Here is a 21,456-nt window from a genome sequence, read left to right as displayed (position 1 = left end):
CCATGTTCCTCAGTAATGTGACACAGGAGGAAATAGTTACAATCGTGAAAAAATGTAAATCTAAGACTTCAACTCATTGTAACGGAATTTATATGGAAACGATAAAAAAGGTTATTGAAGAAATCTCAGGACCATTAATGTATATTAGTAACCTATCATTTCAAACAGGTACATTTCCAAACAAAAGGAAAATAGCTAAAGTTGCCCCAATTTATAAGACTGGAGACAAACATCTATTTACAAATTATAGACCTGTTTCTTTACTTCCACAATTTTCTAAAATCATTGAAAAACTGTTCAATAACAGATTAGAGAGTTTGATAAATTAGAATAACCGAAGAGAACCAATATGGATACAGAGCTAATTTTTCAACTTAAATGGCTTTAATTGAAATTACAGAAGAAATCTACCACTTCAATAGATAGTAAAAAATGTGCGGCAGCAGTGTTTATGGATCTAACAAAAGCATTTGACACAATTAATCACAATATTTTAATAAAAAAAACTAGAACGATATGGCATCAGAGGCTTGGTCTTAAATTGGATAAGAAGTTAACGAACATGAAACAATACGTGAAGGCGAACACACTTCTACAACGCTAAATATAACCTGTGGTGTGCCTCAGGGATCATTACTAGTACCTAAATTATTCAATCTCTATATAAATGACATTTGTAAAGTTACAGGAGATTTAAATTTAGTATTATTTGCGGATGACACAACAGCGTTTTGTTCAGGAGAGAACACAGAAGATGATACAAATAATAACAGAAGAAATGAACAAATTAAAAAAATGGTTTGACAAAAATAGACTATCATTGAATCTCAGTAAAACTAAAATAATGCTATTTGGTAACAGTAGAAGAGAAAGTCAAACACAAATACAAAGAGACGGAATAGAAATTGAAAGAGTAAATGAAAACAAATTTTTAGGTATAATGATTGATGACAAATTGAACTGGAAATCTCATGTAAAAAATATACAACATAAAGTAGCAAGAAATACGTCAATAATGAATAAAGCCAAATATGTTCTACACCAAAAATCCCTTTATATTCTCTACTGCTCACTAGTCTTACCATATCTGAGTAACTGTAGAAATATGGAGAACTAATTACAAAAGTACACTTCATTCACTAACAGTATTACAATAAAGATCAGTTAGAATAATACATAACGGTGGATATAGAGAACATACAAACCCTTTATTTAAAGGCCTACTGAAACCCACTACTACCCACCACGCAGTCTGATAGTTTATATATCAATGATGAAATATTAACATTGCAACACATGCCAATACAGCCTTTTTAGTTTACTAAATTTCAATTTTAAATTTCCCGGGAGTTTCATCTTGAAAACGTCGTGTAATGATGACGTGTACGCAAGACGTCACAGGTTTTTAGGAAGTATGAGCGCTACGCACACACACAGCTAAATGTGTGTGTGCGTATTTTGGAGAACTTTGTTGCTTAATCTTTTGCAATGTGTTCAATTAATATTGGAGAAGTCAAAGTAGAAAAAATGGAGTTGAGAAGCTTTAGCCTTTAGCCACATAAACACACGGTGATTCCTTGTCTAAAATTCTTGGAAATTTACTATGGATCAGAGCGCGGTCAAGCAAACATGAAACACGACGGAATGTCAACCAGCAGGTTTCGGTGAGAAAATTGTGGTTAAAAAGTTGCTTCTTACCGGAGAAAAGCTGAGCTTGCCCCGTCCATAGCTGCCGTCGACTCCCCTGAGACATTGGCGACACCCGTGGACACACCCCTCTGACGATCAGGTACTATTTAACTCACTAAAACACGAGCAAGCCAATAGAAAGATAAGGGATTTTGTCAAGATCCACGTCTTGGATCATGGCATATTCTGGTTTTGGTTCTGTTTATCACATTCTGTCTAGTATTTGTCTTCCTCAGTTCTTTGTGGCACTTCCTGGTTTTGTTTCCGTTGTCATAGTTACCCATTTAGTATCACCTGTCTCTGCTTTGATCACGCGCACCTGCCCTTGATTATTTATCTCCCTATAAATGCCCGCCTTTGTTTGACATTCAGTCTTGGACTCTTGTTTGCTCCCACGCAACAGATGACGTCGCATTCCAGCATTGTGGTAACTATTAGCGCTCGATTAGCTTCCACGCTATTTTGTTTGTTCTTTTCCCTAGTTCTCATGCTAGCGCTTTCTGTTCTTTCTAGCTTCCACGCTAGTTCTGTTGTTTTGTTTGTTAGTGCCTTCATGCAAAGTGTTTTGTTTCCTAGTCTGTTTTATAGTGTTCTTTAGTGTGTAGATAAATCATTATCCTTACCCTCACGCTGTGTTCCATCTTTGCTGCACCCACGAGAGAACTCGTCACCACAATGCCACCGAGACGTCACAGATTTCCCAGAATTATCATACTAAATGTGTCTAAAAACATCGGAATCCGTCCCAATGCACTCGCGTTTTTTTTGTACTTTTTTTTTTTTTCTAGTCCGTCGCTATCAATATCCTCAAACACGAATCTTTCATCCTCGATCAAATTAATGGGGAAATTGTTGTTTTCTCGGTCCGAATAGGACTTTTTGTTAGAGGCTCCCATTATAACCAATGTGAATATGTGAGGAGTCGTCAACATGTGACGTCATCGTCTGTGACTTCCGGCTTTTGTCTTAGCACCGAAAGTTGTGAACTTTATCGTGGATGTTCTCTACTAAATCCTTTCAGCAAAAATATGGCATCGCAAAATGATAAAGTATGACACATAGAATGGACCTGCTATCCCCGTTTAAATAAGAATCTCATTTCAGTAAGCCTTTAATGAATCAAAGATACTGATATTCCACGACATAGTGAAATTGCAAACAGCTAAAATTGTGCACAAAGCAAACTATTACCTGCTTCCCAAGAATATACAATTCATCTCAACAAAAGAGGAGAAATATAATGTTAGAGAAAAATGTAATTTAAAACATTTGTACGCACGTACAACACTTAAGACACTCATGTATATCAGTATGGAATTAAACTATGGAATGAATTAAGCAAAGCAATCAATGTACTAATATCCACTTCAAAAAACTCTTCAAACTTGAAGTGTTTACAAAGTACAAAAAAGAAGAAACAAAATAAACTTTCTGAATTTATTCACCCATTCATTCTTTCATTCTCAAAATAATCTTACTTATCTCATCGTATGGAATAAACTTACTTTACCAATTAATTTATTTTTATTGTGATTACTTATGGAGTATATTGAGATTACATTGAGAACAGGAAGTAAACAAGTTTTAGCAACTGTTTTGTAAAAGAAAAGGGGTAGGATTAAATAAGCTCTGCTTCTTCCTACTCCTTTTCGAACATGTTGAAAAGAGAAACTTGAAACTGTGATGTATCATGTTGTATGCTTGCATGTATAAAATAAACTTAAACTCAACTCATGGATGACCTTGCTTAATTCAGGAATACAATGCCAAGTCACTTGTTACAACAGCGTGGTTTCATAGTAAAAGAGTGCGGGTACTAGACTGGCTTGCCTGTAGTCCAGACCTGTCTCCCATTGAGAATGTGTGGCGCATTATGAAGCCCAAAATACCACAACGGACACCTCGGACTGTTGAACAACTTAAGCTGTACATAACACAAGAATGGGAAAGAATTCCACCTGAAAAGCTTCAAAAATGTCTCTCCTCAGTTTCCAAAGGTTTATTGAGTGTTGTTAAAAGAAAAGGTGATGTAAAACAGTGGTGAACGTGCCCTTTCCCAACTACTTTGGCACGTGTTGCAGACACGAAATTCTAAGTTAATTATTTGCAAAAAAAAAAAAAAATATGATGTCTTTGTAGTGCATTCAATTGAATATGGGTTGAAAAGGATTCGCAAATCATTGTATTCCGTTTATATTTCCCAACCCTTATGGAAACGGAGTTTGTAAAATAAACTTTCATCTCAGCACTGTTCTTTACACTCATTTTATTTTTTCCCATGGTTGAAAAACCCAAGCTATGCTAATCTGTAGCTATAAGCTAATGCTAGTAAGTAAGTCCTGGTGTTTTGGTCAAAATTTAGAGTACAAGTTTTAATGTAACATTCCTCATGGCAACTAGCTGTTGGGTTTGTAACACATTTTTGCTCACAACCTAAATTCTAAGAAATACCACTGTTTAATTTCATGTCATCGTTCTTCACACATAGACAGGTGATACCAAAAACAATTTAATATCGTGCAAAAATGTGTTTGTTCCAGTGATTAGATATACAATGTGAAACTAATATATTAAATCGGCTCATAACATTCAACTCAAGATATTATTTTCTTTTAAGTCTTCTTTTCATATAATTTTAATGATTATTTATGAAAACCTTGAATAGAGAAGCTCAGAAAATGTGGGGTTTTCAAACTATGTAAGCCATCAAAATCATGAGCAAAAAAGGCCTGACTTATCTAAGTTTGCATGTAATGAGTTTATAAAACATATTTGTTTGAAGTTGAATTGCTGACATCAATGAACTTTTAACCATAATATACTTTTTGAGTTTCACCTGTATACTGCAAGAAAGATCACACATACTTAAGTTCACTCCTTTGTCTTGAATTGTAAGAGATAATGAATTTCGTACTCAAAACATACAAAAGTATATAAAGTTAAAAGTTAAAGTACCACTGACAGTCACACACACACTTGGTGTAGGGAAATTACTCTGCGTTTGACCCATTCCCCCTGGGTGGTGAGGGGAGCAGTCAGCAGCAGCAATGGCCGCGCTCGGGAATCAAATTGCGCAGCAATAAGGCAATTGACCTACATACACTAACCAGACATAAAATATGGGAGACAATTTTGTTTAAACAGTCTTGTTTTTTTTTCTTTCTTTTTTTTCCAACAGTCCATCCACCTCAATGAAGGTCATCGATCTTTCGAAGTAAAAGGGAGCTAAGAAGAACAAGCATCCTGTACGTCTGACAAAATGAAACTGCAGAGCAGCCGAGTCAAAATGCGACTGAAAAACGCATGGGAAAATTCAACTACTTGGACACCTCCAACTGCAAATCGAGTGGAACAGCGGACTGGAAGAAGGCTAAGTACTTGCCATCATACTTTAACAAATATCTAGGATCATAACCACAAGGTGAGATAAACAAAATACACAAACATAAAATTATGCAGTCACTCATTTTTCACATTCGAGAACAAGATACAAAGGATTGCTAAAAAAGAGGATCTGGAATTGGGACCTGATTCGAGGATGTCGTAGCTTGTGCAGCTCTTTGAGACACTTGTGATTAAGTGAGGTATTATTTTATAAACATATTTTTAATGGCCTTATGAATAGCTGCTATTTTTCAAAATATTTTTAATAATTCTCACTTGTCCCTTGGTATTCCTTCAAATACTTCCAGGGGTCCGCGCACCCCCTTATAGAGGACTACTACTCCAGTACATGTCATCGCGCACGCTTTTACATCTCACAACCAACGTGTCGGCTCCGTATCCTGTTGTGTGAGACTTGTGCAGAACAACCTTAGTGGCTGCAAGATGTACTTGTTCAACAGCCATACAGATCACACGAAGGGTGGCCGTATAAACAACTTTAACACTGTTACAAATATGCGCCACACTGTGAACCGACATCAAACAAGAATGACCAAAACATTTTGGGAGAATTTCCGCACCCTAACACAACTTAAACACAAGAGAACAAATACCCAGAACACCTTGCAGGGCTACAACACCTCAACCGACGCAAGTAGGAAGGGTGGGTTGTGGGGGGTTGGTGGTAGTGTGGGTGTGTATTGTAGACCGGAAGAGTCAGGGCTGCAATGAATTGAGTTCTGTTGAGTTTATGTTGTATTACAGTGCGGATGTTCTCCTGAAATGTGTTTGTCATTCTTGTTTGGTGTGGGTTCACAGTGTGGCGTATATTAGTAACAGTGTTAAAGTTTTTTTTACGGCCACCCTCAGTTTGACTTGTGTAGCTGTTGATCAAATATGTCTTGCAACTTCACACATGTGTACTGCTCGGTCAAAGGTGACAATCAATTTGGCTTGCTTAGTCTATACAGCACATACATTAAATTGTCATATCAAAGCGTGGGCCGCAAAACGTCTCGCGGGCCGCATGTTTGAGACCCCTGGTTTAGAGACTTTAGTATTGCAACAACACATCATCAGTAGGATAAAACTAACCTGTCTCATGATGGTCTAGACCAGGGGTCTGCAACCTGCGGCTCTAGAGTCGCATGCGGCTCTTTAGAGCCTTCCTAGTGGCTCCCTGGACCTCTTTCAGAGATGTGTGAAAATGGAAAAAGATGAAGAAAAAAATATTTTTTTTTAGGAGAACAAAAATGACAAAAGCCTTCCTAATTGTTAGAAATCCCACTGTTTATATCATACATGCTTCACTGATGAGTATTTGGAAAGCACCGTTTTGTCCTACTTAATGTCCGCGATCCTTGAACGCATCGTAGTTTGTAACTTTTTCCGATGCTGCCACAAAAGTTTTTTTTAAAGTTTTATCCCACTCTTTCTTTGTCTCATTTTGTCCACCAAACGTTTTATGCTGTGTGTGAATGCACAAAAGTGAGCATTGTTGATTTAATTGATTTGCTGGAGTGCTAATCAGGCATATTTGGTCAATCCATGACTGCAAGTTATCTCACCCCCTGAGAAGCCTCCATTTCACTAATGTTTTCCAATGTTGCAAAAATGTGTACAATAAAAAATTAAATACAAAATTTCTGTCAATGGAGATTTGCGTCAGCCTCTGATAGTAGGCTAATATAGCTAATATAGACACTTACATCATGTGTTGCCTTCATTATAAGCTTAAGGCTTTGATTTTTTTGCGGCGCCAGACCGATTTTTTGGGGGGTATTTTTGGTCCAATATGGCTCTTTTACCATTTTGGGTTGCCGACCCCTTGTGTAGACCTAACTCATGTTCCGTATTAGCTGTAGCGAGCATGGTGTCACACTTGCTTTGCTTTGTTGCTCCAGTTGGGCTTTCTCTTTCTTAAAGTTGCCACTGTCTTCTTAATACTTGCACATTTTTTAGATGGCTGTCCGCAGGTATATCTGCAATATATATGAAATTCCCGTCCCCATCACAGACATGCTGACAACGTTCCAGACATCCGGTTTTCGTAGTGCGGTTTTCCATGATCAAATTCCAATTTTTTTTGGTGGTCAAGTTTTTGTTCCTTGTCAATAGTGCACACACAAATGGTTACATATATACATCAAATCATACTGGTAATGACCAGATAATGCTACTGTTTTATGATTGTGTGGTTCTCATTTGATGTCAGTTTTTCACATGTTTACAAACACACCGTCCGTCTCTGAAAGATGATTGGCGGAGAATGAGGAAGTGTTGTTGTGTGTCCGGGGTAGTGTGGACTCAAAAGAGATGAAAGTGTTTGCATGTCAGGGAAAACGTGTTGGAATTGTGTTGTTTGCTATCATAAGATTGGTAATGAAAGTTAAAGATAGCGTTGGACTTTGTGTGCTTTTTTTCTGGGGGCGACATTATATTATATCACTTTAATTTCTTTCCAAGTAAAAAAACACCAAATTAATTTCAAGGTGTGGCGGTAATAAAAATGCAGTGGCGGCGCGCCACATTCAATTACATTGAGGGGAAACCCTGCACTTTATTAAATGGGAACTGCACGTTTTTTAGGGGGGATTTGGGAATCGTTCACAATCATTATTAAAGACATTCAGTTCACAGAATTTGAAATCAAAAAATGTGTCACATATATTCAGTGTCCAAAAATAGCTTTTGTATTAAAGACAAAAATTAACCTTAAGAAATTAGGAGATTTCAGAACATTTAACATATATCAACAACCTATAATTTCAAACAGGCACATTCTCAGACAAAATGAAAATAGCAAAAATCCTACCGATTTATAAGACTGGAGACAAACACCTGTTTACAAACTACAGACCTGTTTCTCTACTTCCACAATTTTCTAAAATCATTGAAAAACTGTTCAATAACAGATTATACAAATTCATAAATAAAAATGAAACACGGACAACCACTACGGACACCGAGCCAACATCACAACATCAATGACATACATCGAAATAACGGAAGAGAAAACAAATGCAATAGATAGTAAAAAAAAATGTGCTGCTACAGTGTATATGGATTTAACAAAAGCATTTGACACGATTAATCATAACATCTTAATAAACAAATTAGAACGGTATAGCATCAGAGGGTTGGTCTTGAGCTGGATAAGAAGCTACTTAACCAACAGGAAGCAATACGTGAATATAGGCGAAGACACTTCCACAGAGCTAAAAATATCTTGTGGCGTACGTACCTCAGAAATCAATACTCGGACCACATTTGTTCAATCTCTATATAAATGACATTTGTAAAGTTACAAAGGCCTTAAAGTTAGTATTATTTGCAGATGATACAACAGCATTATGTTTAGGAGAGAACACACAAAATGTAGTACGAATAATAGCAGAAGAAATTAACAGATTTAAAGGATGGTTTGACAAAAACAGACTATCTTTGAATCACAGTAAAACAAAAAAAATGCTATTTGGTAACAGTAGAAGAGAAAGTCAAACACAAATACAGACAGGCGGAGTAAATATTGAAAGGGTAAAAGAAAACACAATTTTAGGTGTGATAACAGATGTTAAAATGAATTAGAAATCTCATGTAAAAAAAAAAATACAACATAAAGTAGCAAGAAACACGTCAATAATAAATAAAGTAAAACATGTTCTAGACCAAAAATCAGTCCACATTCTCGACTGTTTGCTAGTGTTACCATACCTGAGTTGTGCAGAAATATGGCGAAATAACTGCAAATTTGCGCTTTATTCACTAACAGAGTTACAAAAAAGATCAATTAGAATAATACATAATGTTGGATATAGAGAACATACAAACCCTTTAGTTATTAAATCAATTATTGAAATTCAACGATTTGGTGCATTTGCAAACAGCTAAAATTATGTATAAAGCAAACTATAACCTGCTACCCAAGAATGTACAACAATTCTTCTCAACAAAAGAGGAGAAATATAACCTTAGAGGAAAATCTAATTTAAAACATTTGTATGCTCGTACAACACTTAAAACCTTTAGTATAGTATATACCAAAGAAATCAAACAAATATGATTCAGTTTAAGAGACTGTTCAAACTACAAGAAATCTTTTTTTCCCTTTTTTTTTTTTTGATTGAGTCAATGATTATGTGTTTAATATTTTTATGCTCACTATGGTATATTATTTATTTGTTATTTATTTTTAATTAAATTAATTATAATTAAAGGGCAGTATAGCTCGGTTAGTAGAGCAGCCGTGCCAACAACTTGAGGGTTGCAGGTTCGACCCCTGCTTCCGCCATCCTAGTCAATGCCGTTGTGTCCTTGGGCAAGACACTTTACCCACCTGCTCCCAGTGCCACCCACACTCGTTTATATGTAAAAATTAGATATTGGGTTTCACTATGTAAAGCGCTTTGAGCCACTAGAGAAAAAGCGCTATATAAATATAATTCAGTAATTCACAATTCTTTTTTACTGTTTTGTTACAGAGAACAAGGGAATTGGATAACATTGCTATTGTATGAAAAGGGGTAGGATTAAATAAGCTCTTCTTCTTCCTACTCCTTTTCGGACGTGCTGTAATGAAACAACTGGAATTGTGTGATGCTTTGCATTGTATCGTATGCATGTTCCAAATAAACTGAAACTGAACCTTCATAGAAATCAGCTTGAAGACAATCTGTAAAAGATAATATATTCAAAATGTCGACCAAAGAACCACCAATACATGTTATATAGACCCCAATGATGTGTTTTAAATATAGAAAAAAAATCACGATATGAACCCTATTATTTAAATATTTATTTATTTAATTGTGGCCCTCTATAAACTAAAGCTAGTACTCAGCAATTGAATATGGTGGACGCGGGTCGGTGGTGTCAAGTTTCGAGCTTTAAAAAATAGAAAAAACACACTACGGTTTTAAAAATGTGACCTTTGTTCAAACCAGGGGTCCCCAAACTTTTTGACTCGGGGGGCCACATTGGGTTCAAATATGTATGTTTGTACATTTACTGTACAAACATTCATATACTGTACACATTCTGTTCATATACAAGTACATATACATATACACTCATGCACATAATCACGTTTCATCAAACATATATCAACGTTGTTGCCCTAGGGCAGGGGTGTCAAACTCAAATACAGAGTGGGCCAAAATTCTAAACTGAACAAAACCGCAGGCCAAAGTTAAACAACTTAACCTTTTAATAGGGACCCCAAAAAGTTTTGCATTGAATATTGAACAAGCAAGGCTTATATAACTTTATAGTGACATGCAAAATCGAGTTTTGTTGGTAGCGGGGGTGTATATTGTAGCGTCCCGGAAGAGTTAGTGCTGCAAGGGGTTCTGGGTATTTGTTCTGTTGTGTTTATGTTGTGTTACGGTGCGGATGTTCTCCCGAAATGTGTTTGTCATTCTTGTTTGGTGTGGGTACACAGTGTGGTGTAACAGTGTTAAAGTTGTTTATACGGCCACCCTCAGTGTGACCTGTATGGCTGTTGACCAAGTATGCCTTGCATTCACTTGTGTGTGTGTGTGTGTAGATGCCACGTAAATTGCATGACTGGGCCGGAACGCTGTTTATATGGAGGAAAAGCGGACGTGACGACAGGTTGTAGAGGATGCTAAAAGCAGTACCTTTAAGGCACGCCCCCAATATTGTTGTCCAGGTGGAAATTCGGGAGAATGGTTGCCCCGGGAGATTTTCGGGGGGGGGGGCACTGAAATTCGGGATTCTCCTGGAAAAATCGGGAGGGTTGGCAAGTATGAGGATTAGCGTTGAATGCGGTGATACAGCGGCACCACCACTGTATAATACCGGGGAGCCAGCTCTAATGTTAATTTATTATTGCCTCAAGAGCCAAATGAAATTACACGGCGGGCCAAATTTGGCCCGCAGGCCAGAGTTTGACACCCATGGCCTGGGGTAAACTGGGTAACACATGGCATACTGACAAAGCTTAACCTATTGTTACTATAACAATCTACAAGATTAATATAGGTGGCCTCTCTCTCTTCCCTTCCATCTTTCAGTATTCCTTTTTATTTATTTATTTATTTTTTTTATTTTATTTATCTTTCTAGTTATTATGTATACGTATTGTTGCATTTGAACAACTGTATTGTTGATAATAGAGGTAAACTATTGGTATTGTTCATAATCAATAGCGCTTTTTCTATTGGTATTTGTATTGCTCCAGTTTTGGTGTAAAAATGCTCATTGTCATTTCTATATTATTATTTATTTCACTAACTGCTTATTTTCTATCACTTTTACGATCATATTTGTACATATCGTATGTGCTGGTGTTGTTCTATTGTTGTTGTTGTTATTGTTGTGTTTGCTGTTGTTTTTGTCTCTCTGTCTAATCCCCCTCCTATCCCCACAATTTCCCCCTCTGTCTTCCTTTTTTCTCTTTCTATCCCCTCCTGCTCCGGCCCGGCTGCACCAAATGATAATATAAATACATTTAATAAAGTCACATTCAAATAAGGCAACAAGAGAAGCATCCTACACTTCTCTTTTGTAAAGTAAATCTGAATAGCCGATATGGGCATCTACATCAACTATATGATTTGCCTGGAAAGCTGGACAGGACAAAAAAATAAAAATAAAATAAAAAAGATAGATTAAAAAGGACAAATTAAAAAAAAAAATTCTTATATATGTATATCCATCCATCCGTTTTCTACCGCTTATTCCCTTTTGGGGTCGTGGGGAGCGCTGGTGCCTATCTCAGCTACAATCGGGCGGAAGGCGGGGTACACCCTGGACAAGTCGCAACGTTATCGCAGCAATATAATATATATATGTTAAACCTAAATTATATTGTCAAGGAGTTTTCATATTAGCGGTATGAGTCAAGCTAACATAGGCTAAGCTAGCTGCTGTAGAAGAAGCGCTCAAAATTGTTGCGGGAAATTTAGAAAGAGATTGGCACATTCAGAGATAAAAGCTCAATAGCTGAAAAACGAAACCTCTTTAGAGCACAAACAGTACTTCCTTATGACCATAGTAACGGAGACAATGAGCTATAAGCTCAATTTTCAAATTGTTACTGCCGTCCTACTTAACAGGACTGCAAAATGGCGTCAAACTGTATTTCAGCACAATTGAAAGAGGTGTCATTTCCTGCATGGAGATTAGCGCTGGAATGTCAGAGCTGGTTGGGGCCTCACCTGTTGGGAGTGTAACTTGAGCACAGGAGGCGGAGTGTATGCCATTTCCTTTTTTTCTTTCCCCCAAAGTTTGTTTGGTGTCTGACTCACTCAGAGGTTGTCCCACGCGGATCCTCCTGTCTCGTCACAATGTCCAAAGTGTAATCTTCTCCTGAGTGGTTGTACGTCAACGATGAAGAGAGGACATCGGGCCTTTTTGGGCCGGAAGAAGCCGTCTCTGTTTGACACGACCGTCAAAATAAGGGAAATAGGTGAGTACCTTCTATATGTCACACTCTACATTAATCAGTAACTATGAACTTTGTACTTAGCAGGTTAAACAAGCCTTTTGTGCACCAAAATTAGTTTTCAACCCGTCGTTAACATGTACAATGTATTTGGATTTATGGTTGAGAGGAATAGCAAAACATAAACAACTAGAAGAGGCAATTCCTGAAGGAATTTATCCAACGCGGAAGTTGAAGTGAAATGCTGACAGAAATTAGTATGATTGTAAGAATAGTTTGAATGTTGAAGAGCTGGCGCTGAACTGAAAAGACAATGGAACGTAGGATGAATGTAAAAATGGTTTAAATTTTGAAATAGTTTAAACGCTGAAATAGTTTGAATGTTGGAATGGTTTGAATGTTGAAGAGTTTGAATTTTCAGAAAAAACGGAATTTGGTTTGGGACTTGGGAAAGTTCTAGTTTGAATGTCCAGGATGAGTGGAATAGGTTGAAAAATGTGGGAATTGTGCAACTTGGAAAGATGTCCCATTCATTTGAATGAGAACTTCCTGGAAATTTGGGTATTTTGGGAAAAGCACAATTTTTTATAAATGATTAGGAGCATGCATGTCCGGAATGAGGTGAATTGGTTGGTGGTAGAATTGTTTAAATTGGGTAAGAAATGTTGACGTAGTAAATGGTATTTGGGATTTCAAAGAAAATCTGGAATTTTTTTTAACTTTAAATTTAAAGTTAAAGTAAAGTACCAATGATTGTCACACACACTCTTGGTGTGGCGAAATTATTCTCTACATTTGACCCATCACCCTTGATCACCCGCCGGGAGGTGAGGGGAGCAGTGGGCAGCAGCGCCTGGGAATAATTTTTGGTGATTTAACCCCCAATTCCTACCCTTGATGTTGAGTGCCAAGCAGGAAAGGAATGAGTCCCATTTTTATAGTCTTTGGTATGACTCGGCCGGGATTTGAACTCTCAACCTACCAAATTCAGGGAGGACACACTAACCACTAGGCCACTGAGTAGGTGTATAAAAAATGGTAGTTTGAATTTCCGGAGTGGAATGTGTTGAAGGTGGAATGGTTTGAATGGGTTGAAGAATGTGGGAATTGTGGAAGTTTGAAAAATGGAAAATTTATTTTGAATTGCCAAAATGCAGAAAAAAATAAAAGTAATTATGGGAAATCTGGGAAATTATTTTAGAATTGTTGAAGTACAGCACACAAATCCTAAACAGGCGGAATATTTTGAAGTTGGAACAGTTTGAATGAGATGTAAATTTGTGGGAATTGGGGAACTTTGGAGAATGTCCCATTAATTTCAATGGGAATTTTCCAAAATGTTGGGTGATTTCGGGAAAAGCGGGGATTGCTTTGAAAATGCTTAACAACTTGGATGGTCTGAATGAGTTGAAATGGGTGGTGTTAAAATTTTTCAAATAAGTTGAGAAATGTTGAAGTAGTAACATGTTGAATTGAAAAATGAAATTACGGAATTTCGGGAAAAATGGGAAATTTTCAAGTTCAAAAAACAACTTATTTTTTTGTCCTGAGTAAGAGAAATTTGTTGACTGTGCAACGGTTGGATGGGGTTGAAAAATGTGGAAGGAGTAGTCGCCATAAAGAAGGGTGGAATTAGGGCTTTGGAAAACCAGGAATACTGAAAAATACTGGATTTTTTTTAACTTGGAAAAAGGGTGTTTGGATTTCTAGGATGGTGGAATTTGTTGAAGGTAGAATGGTATGAATAAGTTGAAAAAATGTGGAAATGGTGGAAGATTGAAAAATGGCCAATTTTAAATGGGAAAAATCTTGAATTTTTGGGAATTTGACAACTTTAACAGTTTGAAGTTGAAACGGTTTGAATCGGATGAAAAATGTGAAAGGTAGAGCGCCAAAATCTGGAGAAGAATAAGCAGAGGAATAATAATAAATAGATTATTTTTATCGTAGAAAATTATATGTGTGAGTACTTTGGAGCATTCTCACAATAATGCTCTTTTTTAAATGACACTGTCATAGACTCTTTAATGTGGTTGGATTTGTTGTGGCATAAAACTGCATCTTACTGAGGGTTGTTTCTAATATGTTGTTTCTCTCATGCAGTTTACTGTCAACATGAAAAAGTATCATTCATGTTTTAAATATATTAGTGGATGTTGTTAAATAGTGCCTGATACTATGACTGATGTGGGATCTGAACTGATGATGTTGTTGTGGCTTGTGCAGCCCATTGAGACACTTGTGATTTAGGGCTATATAAATAAACGTTGATTGATTGATTGATTGACTTGGAATCCCAAGCCAGAGTACAATACACGATACACGTCGTGTGATACGACCCAACATGGCGATACTGCCTTTATTGATGACTTTGTTTTCAACATTTTGCAGCATAATTTAACCAAATTATTAACAGCAACAGTGACACTGTTTTTGTGCAACATAATTGTAAACAAAAAAAATTTTGCAGTCAGTGACAGGGCTGGGCGATGTGGCTGAAAACTGTTACCACAATAAGAGTTTTTTGTATCGGTCGATATTGATAATTATTTATTTATATTTTTTATATCCTATCGAAGCTATGAGGACCAGGAAAAAAATGTATTCAATGTGAACATTTTTATTTAAAATGTAACCTTCCGTTGATTTCTTCCACCACAATCAAGACAGAAAGAAAAGGAAATGTCAACACAACTTTGGAAAACACATTTAACACTATACAATAATCTCTTAGAGTTAAGCTGAGAAATAAGGAATATGTGAGAAATGCTTAATAAAGTGTACAAAATAGTGCAATGTGTGAAACTTTAAACATGGAGAAACATGAGAAGAACTACTTTCTGCAGCTTTAGTGCCAGGAAGTTAGGCCTGTACTCGAAAGGTGAGCGCGACCAAGGTGTTGTGGTCTTGGGGTCTTGGTTGCATAATTTACAGACCACATTGGTCTGACTGCGGTCTCTTTTTAAAGTGATCTTAAAAACCACCATACTGTCGAGGTGATTTTTCCAGTTTTTTATTGACAATTTCTACGCTCTCGGCAGCACTTAGTTTTAGTTTCGCTTCTTAGTCCATGCAAAGAATAAACCACGAAACAAACTTGATAGTTGATGCCGTTATCTGATTGGCTGTTGACGTGTCTCTCCCACTGATCAGTGATCACTTCCATTGTTGATCATCTACCACAGCATGCATAACTAGCTGCGGCCGTGGAGAACATCAGCGGTCCCCCCCAAGGTTTCTCATTCCGCCCATTGGGTTGAGATTTTTCTTACCTTGATGTGGGATCTGAGCCGAGGATGTCGTTGTCACTTGTGCAGCCCTTTGAGACATTAGCGATTAAGGGCAATATAAATAAACTTTGATAGATTGATACTCCTTATGTAAAAAGTCTCGAGTACACTGGCAGATTAGAGCTAAAGACAGTTTATTGTGTAAAAAATCCTACTTTGGAATATTTGTGTTTGTAGTTAAACAACATAGAATGTACGTAGGGCTGGGCGATATGGCCTTTTTTAAATATCTCAATATATTTAGGCCATACCGCGATACACGATATATATCTCGATATTTTGCCTTTGCCTTGAATGAACACTTGATGCACATAATCACAGCATCCTTCCATCCATTTTTCTACCGCTTATTCCCTTGGGGGTTGCGGGGGGCGCTGGTGCCTATCTCAGCTACAATCAGGCGGAAGGTGGCGTACACCCTGGACAAGTTGCCACCTCATCGCAGGGCCAACACAGATAGAAAGACAACATTCACACTCACATTCACACACTAGGGCCAATTTAGTGTTATAATCACATAAGTATGATTCTATGTGTCTACATAAAAACATTGTAGTTCATACTGCATTAATATATGCTTATTTTATACTTTCATGCAGGAAAGGAAATCACAACTAAGTCAATTGACCAAAAGTGTATTTATGAAACAGTTATTAAGCAGTGGCACAAACATTCATGTCATTTCCAAAACAGAAAGTGCAAGATTGCCAGAGACATTTTAAAACAAGCTATTAGTGCACTTTTGTGCATGATGTCACTAAGATGACATATCAAAACAACACTAAATTAAAGTGCACTTTTTGTACAGAACACCACTACAATAGTTTCAAACAAATAAAGTGCACTTTTGTGTATGATGTCACACAATATATTTCAATAACTGTCAAATAAAAATGAGCTGCATAATAGGAAATCAAATAGTGTTTGTCCTTCGCTATGTGGTAGGTTACTGCGGACATTATCTCCTTTTGTTGTTGACTGTTTTTTTCATATGGTGTTGATCTGGAAATGTTTGCCTCGGCTTTTGATGGTGTGGGCGTGTGGCACCGAATGGAGATGTTGATATGCGGAGTATGCACTCTTCATTCTCTAGCAGGTGACTTTTCAAATGATGCTACATATTAGCAGTAATGCTACTCTTTGTAGTTACGCTTTTGCCCCACACTTGACAAATTACGGTTGTCTGTTTGACATATTCCCACTTGAAGCCAAACCACCACCAGACGATGGACCCCTGCTGTTTTTCTTGGGAACTAATTCTTACTTCATTTGTTACCAGATTCGCACCTTCTTTCTCTCGTATTACCACTCGCACGGCTTTGCTAGCATCACAGCTAACGTTACCCATGCTGCTACCTCTCTGCTCCGAGAGGGAGTGTACATATGTGATGTATGTAAGAAGGTGCACTTGCTGTCTGTGAGAAGGAGAGACAACTAGCGCCTGTAGTTTAATGCCTGCAGCCAAAAGCAACTGCGTGAGAACGTATACTCGAATATCACAATATAGTAATTTTCTATATTGCACGGAGACAAACCAGCGATATATATCGAAAATATCGATATATCGCCCAGCCCTAAATGAATGTCAAATTTTTAGAAATGACTACTGTAAATAATTTATTAATTTCAGACATCCCAACCAGGAAGCAATAATTAAGTCTCTTGATATTATCGGAAAACAGATAAGGTCACATAAATATATTTGTTTAAATGTGTCATTATTTTAGTACTTGGAAGCTGCTAAATGAGTATTTGTCCATTATTAGACTTTATATGTACAATGAATGAGTTTTTGCAGTACAGCCAGATCCTTTTGTGATTCCCAATTTTCCGTATCAGCACGATCATGCTTTTCCACACCTGTGGACGTTAGCGAAACGGCGCGGTATGTGCTGCTGCTCCTCGCGCTTGTCTTTCCTCAGGCCTTATATGAAAAGTGTTAAGGTTCAAGAGTTGACACGACATGTAGACTAAACGCTTTGGAGCTAAGCCTCTCTTTCATCACTCGTTCATTAGGCAAACATGGCTTCAAGGGCATCTAAAGAATGCTAGGTTAGATTGGGGCCCTCCCTCACCCCAGTTATTACATTTTTTCCACACTTTTCCATTTTCTGTGAAACTATTTTTATACTCTTTCTGCGCACCACAGGGCACAATGGAAATGTGTGGGGAATTCTGCTCCACACATTAATTTATTGCAGACCTGGGCAAATTAAACTTTTCAATCTGGCTGGCTGGACATTCCCAAATATTTTTTTTAGATCTTTAAGATGGAAACTAGCTGCCGTTATGATGTGCAGGGATGTTTTCAAATTAGCGTAAGTCTTGAACTATACAAAGTATTTCAATGGTTGAAATCTGTGCTTTTGCAACTAGATACTAGGGTAATATAATTAGTTACCATGGTAATCTAATTAGTTACTATGGTAATCTAATTAGTTCCTATGGTAATCTAAATCACAGCAGTTCAGACGAGGCACCAAGCAGTGTGGGTGGGGAGCGTTTCCACAGTGTTTCCAGAGCGGCCAGCCTGAAATGCGGGTGTCAGGGACAGATGCAGAAGGAGATTTTTTCTACAAATTTCTAAAGCTTAGTGATATCTCTGATGTATCAGATTGTAGGTGTTTTTTTTTCTACCCTTCGCGTTCATATTTGACTGTTTTTTGCAATTTTGTTGCATTTATCTTCATTGTAAAATATGTCTATCGGGAGGGGGTGTGACGTTCATATATTGTCAATATTCAGTGTTTTATCGTTCATAATTAATATTGTAAATCCCACTGGAGAGGTATCTCTCCTCCGGGTTCTTCGGACCACCAAGTACTGACATGACAGTTCCTTTTTAGGATTGAACACTGTTTTATTTTTAGTCTTTCTGGTGCGTTTCAGCAAATGTCTTTTTGGTTTGTCAGTCTCGCTCTTGCTCTTACTCATGCTCCACCTCCAACTCTCCTCTCCTCCCCGGATGCTGCCTTTTAACAGAGCGACAACTGACTAGATAAGCAGGGCACAGGTGGGCCATCTACGCACCTGTCGCTGATCTCGAAGCCAGTCTTGGTGCACCCCGCTTTGCTGCAGGTTTGCAGGCCACCTCCCTCCCCAAACACTCACATTCTTTATTTTCATGTACATTCTGGATGTCTCTTTCAGTAAAAAAAAAAGTAAAATTCCATTACGTTTTTTAAGGCGGTCTGTCATAATTGCGAGGTTAAGAAGTATCAGCCCCCAGACACATTTTTTTCTCTAAATGTGTCAAAATAATTGCTCAGGCCTGATTTATTGATATTTTGTATGAGCTTATTCTTGGCAAAGTATAAGCTCATATACATACATATACATATTTGTACATACAAATGTACGTATGAACAAATATGTACGAAACACTGCATCATCCTCTACTTTGATGTGTGTAATCCTACGGAACAATGTCGTCCAGTTGTGGTGAAAACGCTAAAGCTTGGAGACGGAGATTAATTTCTCAACGTTATTTTCCCCGCTGCGCAAATGAAGGTTCAAGGTTTCTGAAGTGAATTATTTAACTAATGTTATGTTCTACCTATGGTGAATGTGTATATTCAACTTGGGAAAAGCAAACCACCAGGTTTAAGTAAATAATGGTTGAGCCCATAATAAATTAAAAAGCCTTAGTTGGGCATTCGCATGTGGACTGGGTTAACTCTTTCACGAGATGTGGCAATAAATTCAGACTTTGGAATTCTAAAGTGATAGCTCTATCCTGGAGGACAGACTCCATGTCTATCATCACGTCATCATTTAAGTTACAACTTACAGAGGTTGTTTTCCGGTCACTTACACATGAACACCTTCTTACATGGTCAGTTGTACTCTCCTGAATTAACACACATCCAGACAGAGAAAGAAGGAATACAAGACTGTGGTTCGGCTCCTCAAAGTTTGGAGTGCCTCATTTTTTTGACCTGACCTCCTCCAGGAACTGTAGTCCTGTATAATAGTTTCAGTTCAGTAAAAATTTGATCCAGCCACACTGCCGTGTCACCCTTCTGTCCGGACGAGGTTGACAAGACCAGAAATGCGCATCATTTCCAAAACACATTTGCCAAAACATGCAACAAAGCTATGCTCTACTTTTTCAGAACGTGGCGAGCTAGTTCTGAATTCACCAACCATGCCTGAGTCGGGTACCGCCAGTGTGCGAGCCAGACCCACCGTCAAACATCACACTGTGAGTATGTCCTTGGGTGATTTATGGTTTTCTTTTGGAGTTTGAAAGGTGTTAGCTCCTGCCTAGTCCCTCACATACAGGACCAATATACCAGTAGGGGTAACGAACAAGAAAAACAAATATTTATAAATGCAATAGAAATGTCTCTACTTCTTTATCATTTTTGATGTCTCAAACAGTAAGAGTGCTTTCAGGTGTGGGAGGGGAGCATTGCTAAAAAGGCTGTTGGTTGAGAGGAACGATATGTGCTTTCATGTCACTCTCAAAAAGTCTGCAATAGGACAGGAAAAAGTTGCTACATTTTTTTATTAGTCACTTTTCTATCTTTTTCCATCTAGTATCTAGAACAGGTCTGCAAAAAATATGTCCCGCGGAGCACATGCGGCCCATTAAGGTTTTCATCTGGCCCGCCAGACTTTCGACATTTTTTTAGACCTTTAACATCAAAACTGTCGCCGCCATTATGATGTGCAGTGCTGTTTTTAAATGACCGTAAGTCTTGAACTATACAAAGTATTTCAATGGTTGAAGTCTGCACTTTTGAGTGTTATACGAGTTATTACGGTAATCTACGTCACAGCAGCTCAGACGAGGAACAAAGCACAGTGGGCGGGGTTTGTTTTCAGAGCAGCCAGCCCCAAACGCATGTGTCAGGAAAAGATGCGGAAGCACATTTTTACTCCAAATTTCTGCATAAAACTGATAATATATCATATTGTAGGTGTTTATTAGTAAGAAATAAAACAAGTGATGTTCATATAATGTTAATATTCAGTGTTTTATTGTTCAGAGTTAATATTGTAAATCCCACTTTCATTATTTTAATGTACATTTTGGGTGTCCCATTCAGTAAAAAAATGTAAAATTCCATTCTGTTTTTTTGAGGTGGTCGGTCATAACTTTATTAAAATTCTATCGAACGTTGTGACTTTTGGTATTAGTGTTCCTGGAAATAAAAGGGACCAAACACACATACTATATAATTTATACATTGGTCCCCAGACACATTTTTTTCTCTCATTATGGCCCAAGAGTCAACACTAAATTGGCCCTAGTGTTTGAATGTGAGTGTGAATGTTGTCTATCTGTGTTGGCCCTGCGATGAGGTGGCGACTTGTCCAGGGTGTACCCCGCCTTCCGCCCGATTGTAGCTGAGATAGGCACCAGCGCCCCCCGCAACCCCAAAGGGAATAAGTGGTAGAAAATGGATGGATGAATGCTGTGATTTTGTGCATCAAGTGTTCATTCAAGGCTAAGGCAAAATATCGAGAAAATGTATGGATGGATGGATAGTTCATGTTTAAGCTGAGAGCTATCAATTAGCACTCTACTAGCCAGCGTGCTACACTGTATTAAAGTTAAGTTTAAGTACTCTTTGAATATCTTAATATTACAAAACAACCTCCTTTTAAAAAAATATTTTAATTTAAAACTCAATTTTATGACAGATATGTACAGTATAGAGTCAGACCTTCTCATTC

At 37.6% G+C, this 21,456-nt stretch overlaps 1 protein-coding gene across 2 annotated transcripts in view; it reads left to right on the top strand.

The window, feature by feature from the left end:
- The first annotated feature begins 12,323 nt into the window (after positions 1 to 12,323).
- LOC133570066 (uncharacterized protein C6orf132 homolog) overlaps positions 12,324 to 21,456 on the top strand; it is a 53,615-nt gene continuing 44,482 nt past the window's right edge. The window contains exons 1-2 of one of the 2 annotated variants that reach the window (XM_061922720.1): positions 12,324 to 12,505; positions 19,887 to 19,975. In XM_061922720.1, coding sequence (XP_061778704.1) covers positions 12,427 to 12,505; positions 19,887 to 19,975 — 168 coding nt within the window. In that variant the 5' untranslated portion in view covers positions 12,324 to 12,426. The remainder of the gene's footprint in view (positions 12,506 to 19,886; positions 19,976 to 21,456) is intronic. The other variant, XM_061922721.1, reaches the window with a different exon arrangement.

Source organism: Nerophis ophidion, linkage group LG16, assembly GCF_033978795.1.
Source record: "Nerophis ophidion isolate RoL-2023_Sa linkage group LG16, RoL_Noph_v1.0, whole genome shotgun sequence".
NCBI classification, from domain to species: domain Eukaryota; kingdom Metazoa; phylum Chordata; class Actinopteri; order Syngnathiformes; family Syngnathidae; genus Nerophis; species Nerophis ophidion.
The sequence above is the reverse complement of the archived record's forward strand: the minus strand, read 5'-3'. Positions and strand labels throughout refer to the sequence as shown.